Source organism: Nicotiana tabacum, chromosome 10 (genome assembly GCF_000715075.1).
Source record: "Nicotiana tabacum cultivar K326 chromosome 10, ASM71507v2, whole genome shotgun sequence".
Taxonomy (NCBI): Eukaryota; Viridiplantae; Streptophyta; class Magnoliopsida; order Solanales; family Solanaceae; genus Nicotiana; species Nicotiana tabacum.
In genome coordinates, this window is record NC_134089.1 from 100,358,461 (window position 1) to 100,367,354 (window position 8,894).

The 8,894-nt window shown below is 36.4% G+C and overlaps 1 protein-coding gene across 1 annotated transcript; it reads right to left on the reverse strand.

The window, feature by feature from the left end:
- Positions 1-1,124: 1,124 nt before the first annotated feature.
- Positions 1,125-7,971, reverse strand: LOC107787766 (kinesin-like protein KIN-14N). Its single transcript, XM_016609375.2, has 17 exons — positions 7,522-7,971; positions 7,165-7,419; positions 6,928-7,072; positions 6,477-6,586; positions 6,243-6,362; positions 5,945-6,148; positions 5,277-5,486; positions 5,113-5,187; positions 4,829-4,975; positions 4,615-4,753; positions 4,402-4,511; positions 2,747-2,908; positions 2,436-2,635; positions 2,140-2,221; positions 1,932-2,036; positions 1,737-1,841; positions 1,125-1,573 (listed from the first exon to the last, which is right to left on the reverse strand). Exons 1-17 carry the CDS (start codon positions 7,573-7,575, stop codon positions 1,394-1,396), a joined length of 2,403 nt encoding a protein of 800 aa, XP_016464861.1. The 5' UTR covers positions 7,576-7,971; the 3' UTR covers positions 1,125-1,393.
- Positions 7,972-8,894: the final 923 nt, after the last annotated feature.

The window sequence follows — 8,894 nt, forward strand, 5'->3', positions numbered from 1 at the left end:
ACTTAAATTTTATTCCATGTTTGACACATAATAAAAAAAAGAATAAATAAATCACAGCATACACTTTGAAATTACAATTTTGTCCTGTATTAAGATATCCTTTTGGTGGTCAGTAGTCACCAAATCTATAGGATGAAACGGATATAACTGTAAAATTGAAATGGCCCATAAACTGTTTTCTAGGGTCGAGACCAGCTACGGCTGAAGCAGCGAACTTGAATTATATAATTGAAGCTATGATTCTCAAGCTTTACGGTGTGGACAAGCAGTCGAAGAGGGCAAAAAAAATTAGTTTTCTGGTAGCAGCAGACTAAAACTGGTTCAGTGAATTCTATTCAGAACGGCTATATTTTCCAAAAAATATACATTATGCGTGTGTGTGGATATATATATATGTGCCTGCGTCAAAGTCTTTCCGATCCCACTAACTATAAATTTTGGAGTTACCTCTAATTTCAAGACAATTGGGCCGAAGAAATTAAAGGAAACGTACCTGAAAACATACTACGAGAAGATTAGCATTAAGCCTAGCCTCGATTGCATCTTTTGGGTCTTCAAGCAGTGGGCCTCTTTTCCTGAAGATAATGGGCTTTGGATAAACTGCTAAGCCTTTTTGTCATTGTTTTGCTTGCATGTTGCATACTCATATTGGAGCCTGGACTAATTCGAATTCGCGTCACATAAGGATCTACTGGATTTTTTTTCATCGAAACGAAGACTTTTTAGTTAAAGGTGAAGGAATGCTATACATACCACAAGGTAAGTTCCTATGATGAAATGTTACAGTTTTAATGGGCATTGTTAACAATGAGCTTAGCTCAGTGGCTGAACATCATATTCAAATTGCTCCTATTTGTTCAATTATTTAGAGAAACAAAAAGAATATAAGGTGGCTTTAATTTGTAAACATGAAATACACATGTATATTTTAGAGAAAAACATAGAATATCAGTAGAGGAGATGAGCTCCACCCCAATTCATCTCTTACAAAAATGCATAAAATGATTCTCATTGACCTCTAATTTACAAGTTTGGTGGATTTACCTTCATGGGAATGAAACGAATGCGTTTGATCCTGTTTTCGTCAATTACATACTTCAGAAGATGTCCACAACAAAAGAAAGTTACAGCAAACGGAGACTAAATTTAAATCAAAGGGTTACAACACTCAGGTAACATCGTGAAAGAAAGAATTCAGGAGATAATGTTGATAGGCAAAGCCCTTGATATTACAGATACATTGGCAGTATTCTCTCTCCACTATACAAATTGAAGGTGGATTCTGTTAGCGAGTGTGTTTACTTATGTTAAAATCAAATGCCAATCATATTAGAATACAGACCACACACTTTCTAAAGATAGAACGAGAGTTCTATAAATATAAGGAAAAAAATTAGCCAATGCTTAAGCGAGAATCCAATGAACGCATGCTCGTTTGACGCCTTGGGATTCCAATCTCACAAGCATTCACTCTTGCTGCAAATCGGAGTGAACACAGGGACTCACCAGTAGAAGAAGGATCCGGTGCAACATTGACAAACATCAACGTCTTCGAGTCACCACCTAGACAAGGCTGATTAAAACATGCAACAGTCAGAAATAATATACTAAAAAATATAGGACACATTTCAAAATCATTTAAAAACAACCTAATCATCTTTTGGAAACAGATGCAACAGTCCATTGATTCTGCATTAGAGCTCAAATAAATCAGATTGGAGCTAGAGCAATTTTACCTGGAGAAGATATGTAAGCTTTGAGTTTCTAAATGGCACATGCTCCTCTTTCTTTGCTAGAGCAAATATAACATCACTTAAAGACGATAGACTCTTGTTGATAGCCTGAATGAAAATCAGACGAAGTAGAGAATTGGTTTAGCAAAAATTTCTATCAAAACGGGAAGTTCAAGAAAAGAGAGTTGAATCAAATACCTGAGTTTCTTTCAACCTATCTCCAGTAGACCCACTCTTGGACAGACGCTCACTGCCAGCAAGATCAATCAAGTTGAGTACACCTTGTACTTGCTGCTCTGTGCTCTGCACATGGATATGAAACTATTAGTCAATATAAAATTCAAGTCCCGAAATAGGCGTCCCAAATCGGAAGATATAGACAATACTTTGCCATGAATGTTCTCACCTCATTAACACCGGAAATTCTCAAAGTGAAAACAAAATGACTTCTTGAAGAATTCTCGTTCATCTGAGTCTTGCCAACAGACCTACATAACACACAAATTCAGTAAAGCAAGGTTTTACAAAACACTTTTTTGAGTCCAAAATACAGGAAATAAAAGTTCCTCACTAGTTAACCCCAAATATCAAATAGAGGCATAGAACTAAAAAAAACCTATTTTATGCTAAGGCTGATCACAAAAATAAAACTGATTTTAGAAAATAGATACTGAGAAAAAAATAGAAGATATATTTTCATACCTGCTTTGTGCAGCCCGCCTTAGAAGAGAAGAAACCTTGCTGCTACTATGAACATCTACAATTGTCAGGTCAGAGACATGGGTGTTGCCATTTACATCATGTTTGATTGTATATTGCTTTCCGCCGTTTTCTGGTCTGGAAGCATCGAAACCTGACAAAAGGTCCCGAATTGTTTCGTTGTATATTTCAAGCATAGAAACCTAAAAATAATATGGTAGATAATATCAGAAAAGAGAAACTAGTGGGAAAAACGATAATCAAAAAGAGAAACAGACTAAGTAAAGAGATCAAGAAGAGTTACAATTTCTCACCTGCATTTCATATTTCCACCCTTGTGCTTGAAGAGACTGTCGGGTCTCAAATACCTGTTCTAAGGTGCGGGGTATTAGTCCTTTATTATCTGGACTTTCTGGGTTTCCCATCATTGTATGTGTCTTGCCAGAACCAGTCTGACCATAAGCAAATATACAAACCTGGAAAAAAAACAGGGCAATCAGCTAGTGGATCAGTTTTTCTTTGCTTATTAATTGAATGATTTGACACATCTAAAGGAAATGAACCTTTTAATCCCTCCATTTCATTTTATAAGGCGGTTTCATTTTATAAGGCGGTGTATGGTTGACGCTGAGTTTAAGGGGAAAAAGTAAGACTTTTGACACATTCAAAAAGTATCCTTAGTAGTACTTGCTGATCTTAAACATGCCATGACATTTTTATGGTCGTATTCATTGACGGTAAAATTAGAAGTTTAAAGTTAGAGTTTCAAATATAGAAGGCCGGATAGCTTATAGACACTTGTTGTTGCACTAGATTGTGCTCGCCCCCCCCCCCCCCCTCATGGGAAGTACTCTGACCCTGTGTGATCCTCACTTGCTCGGATGTGAATAACACATCAGTATCCACATCAGATAAGAATATGCCACGTCATTATTTTCTTTAAGAAAATTACTTCTAATAAAATCTCAAATCCAGCCCATTTATTACTACCGGAAACAGCCAATAGACCTCTCACACAGTAATTACTACCGGAAACAACCAGTGAACCTCCATCTTCATTCCTCCATCACTATATGTGATCTCGCTGGAGTTCGAATTTTCGTCAGAGTTGAAAACCCTAACAACAAGATCGGAGTACTACCAGAAAGGAAGCTTCACCAGACCTCTCTATCACCATATCTTCACAATGTACCGGTTTCTCAAAACTATTCCAGACCCCACCTCATATTCTCTTTCTTTGACACCTCGATCTTTATTCCATAGAACCACCCACAAACCACCACTCATTTCTTCATCTTCAAGGCCTTCACCATTGCCATTAAAAACCAAAAATCTACTCCACTCTGGAAGGGCAGAAACTCATTTCAGCAACACAACTCGGTGCACAGCCACCATTATAAATTCATTCCTGTCCTCCAGTTTTTCCCATCACCTTCAGCCTTCACCTCTATTTCTTCCACTGCTTAAAGGAGAGAGATGGTCTTGTGAAGACACCATTTTCACAGTGGTTCACAAACAAGAAAGGGAGAGGACGGAAAGAAGAAGAAAATGGGGGGAGGCGTGGGGGTGGGGAATTAGTTTAAGGATACATAATTTTTAATCCTTTTTCTTTTTCTTTTCATTATTCTTTTATTTTAATATGTTTCAATTAAAATCATTACATTCACTCGCTTTCAAAAGCATGTAACCACGCACTTTACCAAACTCATCAAAACAAAGGCCACATAAGCTTGGCAAGAGGTTAGAGGGATTTGAAACACTAGTTTTCACTGGGTTCAGGTCCAGGGTTCAAGGTTCGGAACAGACTAAAAAAGAAATAGTGCCACATAAAATGAATAGATGGGAGTAGCATTTCACACATAGAACACTAATGACCAGAAAACCACTATAGCAAAACCTAAACTGTTTTTCCTATAAACACATGAAAATACAGAATTGCAGTCATGCACAAAGTTTAAAAATATATTACCTTATAACCATCAAGAGCACTCTGTACAAGTTGGGATATCTCAACAAAAACATCTTGTTGTGAAGCCTCGGGCGTGAAAACTTTGTCAAATGTGAAGGAATGCTTTTGCCCTTGAGTAATAGAAATATCAAATCAACTTTCACAGAAATTAAAGCGAAGTTAAAAGGAAATACAAATTTTATCTGCTTCAATGCGATAGAAACAAATACTGACCATTTTGTGCTACGTCAATCCCTCTCCCTTGTGCTTCCATTGAGGTAGGAAAAGAGATGGCATTGGCTTCCGCACTAACACAGTCTTCGGATAATAAAGGTCTCACTCTGCAGAAAACCCGTATGTTGCCTTTCAATTCCTGCATTAGAAAGATTTGTAAGTGAACCTTAGGTGAACTTTCAGGATAGTTGCATATCATGTGTGCGAAATTTACCAGTATAGTATTGTGCAATTTTTTCCGAAGTTTCTCCCCTTCCACAACTTTTGTTTCTGCATCAGCAAGACGCTGCTGCAAATCAAAGATCATTTTCTTCTGCTCCTCATACTCTGTTTTTGTTTCAAGTGCTGACATATCGGACATCTGAAAAAAGTGTTAAAATATTAAGAGGGATGTCATTTAAAGCTTATGAGGTATAATAGACTGTAGAATTTTCAGAAAGGAAAATGAATCTCAATATGCACAGAGAAAGTGTGTTTTCACGCCAAACTGTAACACACCTGTAACCTCTTCTCCGCAAAAGTAAGTTTTTCTTGCAATCTGATTATTTGTTCAGATTGAGACAGACATTGTGCCTGAAAAAAAAAAATCAAGAAATATGGCTATTTACTACAAATAAATATTGCTTTGAGATGTTCAGACATATAAACACAACCAGACGGACCTCCAGTTCGTTTGCCCTTACTGACATGTTCTCTAACTCAGCAACAGATTTCCCAGTACATTCCTTACATTTTTGTAATTCAGCGTTTAGAACCTGGACTTGATACAACTGTTGATCACGTTCATCCCTCATCTTTTGTAAATCCGCCCGCAAACATCCAACTTCATTTGCTAAAGTTTCTTTTTGTTTCACAGCCTCATCTTGAACAGACTTTGAAGTCAGAAAGGAAAAAGAGGAATATGATTCAGTAGATAACAAACAGCACCCATTTGTCTTCTTCAGTTTACACAGCAAATGAAGAAATGACATTGGAGAAAAGCAATAAGCAAGCAAATACTGCCTTGGAGAAAAACACCATACCAAGAAAACCTACAAATCATAAACATCATCTAGAAATTTGACTAGTTCCCATATTGCCGTTAAATTCAGGTACCCGGTCATACAGTTAGTTGTTGGTACGGGTTGCAGAAATAACAAACTAAGCTTCAAGCAAAAGAAAGTAGTTTAAAAACTCCTGAAATGAAGTGGCATTTCAGATTGCTACAGAGTAAAGTTGCTTCACTATTTGCTCGATATATAAGTGCTCAAAAAGCGGAGATTGAAAAAGAAGCGCATAGATGTTGCTAACAATGGCAAAAAGAAAACAAAAACGAAAATCCAAAACTTACTCTAGAAGAAGAGAGCTGTTCCTGCAAAGAAGTATAATGCCCCCTGAGGGTGCTGAGATTTTCAACAACTGCAGCTTTCTCCTTCTCCACACGCTTCAATGTTTCATTTGTAGAAGCAAGTTCAGACTGGAGCTTACTGTTGTACTGCTGTAAACTTGTATTGTACTCCTGTAGCCGCTTGTACATTTCATTTAGTGATTGAATCTGCAGATATTATTAAGCACGATGTAAGTTCAACAAAGCAATTCACAACTACAATCCAGCCAAAACCAAAACAATACCTTGTACAACTCCTTACCTTTTGATTCGCACTTGAATTGTCTTGTTGAGATCTCTTGAGCTCTTCAGACACTGAAGCTTGCAGTTTCTCTACTGCATCTCTAGCCTCTTTCTCCCTACTAAAAGAATCCATCGCTTCCTGATCAAATTGTTAAGCAATTCAGAGACAAAGTTATATTTTATATGCTACAGGGGAAAGCTCCAACAAAGATCCCAAGATAAAGAAACATGATCTTTGCCCTGCCAGTCCTACCAATTTGGCTGACTCCTCTTTTGCACACTTCTCTTGCAGAGCTTCAATAGTTTTCCTCAACTCCATTATGATTGAGTTCAATTCTTCCTCTTTGGCTTTCATAAGCATCTCTAACAAAACGCAAAAGAGCTAATGTAAGTCAGTAATTCATTGGACTAGTGGTGGAGCTAGAAATTTATACAAGGGGAATCATAAAGACACTACAATGTCACACCTAGAATTTGAACCTTGATCAAAAGCAATGTTTGACCCCCTTCGCCACTACACTAGAACTTTTCTTTATATGAAGGGATTCAGCAATTCATAATTTAACCAACAAAAACTTATTTTTTCTCTATTTGCACATATAATATTTCGACAAAGGGGATTCAACTGAACCCCCTTATTCCAACCTAGCTCCACCCATGCATTGAACAGCACTATGATATACAAGAGGAACACACAATCATACCCATTTCGTTGCATTTCTTTTCTGCTGAGTCTAACAAGGTTCTAAGTGATGCCTGTTGTGTGACATGGTTGTCTTGAAGCTGCTGGAACCACTTAACGCATAGCTTAAGCCTTCTTATGTATTCTGACATGAGATCGCACTTTTCCTAATAGAAACAATAGAAATTTACACATCAGTAAACTTGCAGCATAAATCTATTTTAGCATTTATCTAATTAATTAAATCAACATATCACACCTTAGTGTTAAACTTGTTCTTAGTTTTCAATTTTTCAGCGAGTAAAGCTTCAACATCCTCTTTAGTAAACTCAAAGGCGGGGCTATCTGAACCGGCAGTACTTGGCGGTCCACTAGTAGGAGTCAGATCTGGTTGAGCCACTGCATTCACCACTGCAAATGCTTGCCTTGTTGGTCTACCAGCGGTCGTCGGCATTCTGGGAATCGCAATTTTTCTCTTCTTATCTACTGATATTTCATCTGTTGCGTACTTACTCTGCAAAACCCAAAAATTTGGGAACATAAAACCGGAAAATCAAACACAAAATATATGTATACAGAGGAAAAATAGAGTGTTGAAAGTAAAAGCTTTGCTTACATTGGAAGGACTAGAAGGAATTGGGGCTTTGTTCTGGTTCCTAGGAGGAGCCATTTTGAAAAAAAATTGTAATTATGAAATGGTAAGTAGTGAGAGAGAAAGAAGTTAAAATCAGGGATTTGATTTTGGGGAAGCTTGAGGGGGTGTGGGTCCGTGGATTGTAATCGAAGCTATCAATAATACACTATCACTGCCGTTGCTTTGAATTGCAGTAAACTGAGAAAGACACACACAGTGATGAATTTAGAAAAAGAAAAATATTATACGAAGAAGAGACACATCGTCTTGTCTCTCGCTCTGCAACCCTAATTGGTAATTTGGTCTGTTTGAATCGACGGAAGTTAAGGTTAAAACGACGCAGTGTCGAAGAGCCTACGCTGGGGACTCGGGAGTATTTGAATTTTTTTGAAATGAGAGCAGGCGCTAGGGGCATTTTCCATTCGTTGAAATATTCACTACCAATTATACCCCTAACGGTCCATTTAATATCATTATACTTGGACCCTTTTTTTTACTTTTTTATTTTGTTTTGTAACTCCAACTTTCATTTGAAACATATCAATTTCACGTCTCATTACAAATAGTAATTATATGATCTTTCCACAAGAGTTCAGTAAAAAATAACACAAATAATATTAAAACACGTGAGATTTTTATATGGTCATTTTCTTCTAAAGGAGATCATTTCTATTAAAAAAATATATTTATATATTTAAAAATAATATAATTTTAAATTTTTCGTTTTACCTAAAATATTATTATTTTATGAATTAACCTAAACAGCCACCACCCGACTGCTTAAATTAAAAGTAATCAGGCATATGCATAACATTTGTATAATTCAAATATAAGAGGTGTATAACTCTATATAATTAAAATATAATTTATGTGTCTCGGTTATGAAAAATAAACAGTGAAGATAGACTATTTGTATATATAATTAAGTGACATTTAAAGTCACACGTGTCAAACTCTATGTTAAGTCAAATATTACCACATAATTAAACGGCTAGTACTTTTTTATCTTCTTTGCGTTTCGCCGGCCAAGGATTCAAGAAATACTCGGACTAGGCTCCATATGGCGCTTGAAAATCTTAGGTATAGCTATTAATTACGACTATCAAAATATTCCAATATCATCACATCTTTTGTTTCTTTTTTTACACATTTAAAAATTGTGTACTCTTAATTTATTTGGATTAAATTACATTACACTAATAATGGCTCATGAGTAACCCTTATTTAATTATGGAACTTAACCCTTGAAAGTTGAAATGGTGTGTGTAAATAATCTTCTTAGGGGTCGTTTGGTTGGAATAGGGCTTATATCGGTATAAGTTATGTTGGGATAAGTTATGCTGGGATTGTTGTTT

What these genes read in the sequence shown, in the direction of transcription:
- LOC107787766 (XM_016609375.2), bottom strand. Translation starts at nt 7,575, where the DNA reads ATGGCTCCTCCTAGGAACCAGAACAAAGCCCCAATTCCTTCTAGTCCT. An exon ending in AAAGAAATGCAACGAAATGG is followed by an intron (nt 6,587 to 6,927) that starts GTATGATTGTGT and finishes GCGTTTTGTTAG; the next exon opens with AGATGCTTATGAAAGCCAAA. An exon ending in AACAGCTCTCTTCTTCTAGA is followed by an intron (nt 5,487 to 5,944) that starts GTAAGTTTTGGA and finishes CTGACTTCAAAG; the next exon opens with TCTGTTCAAGATGAGGCTGT.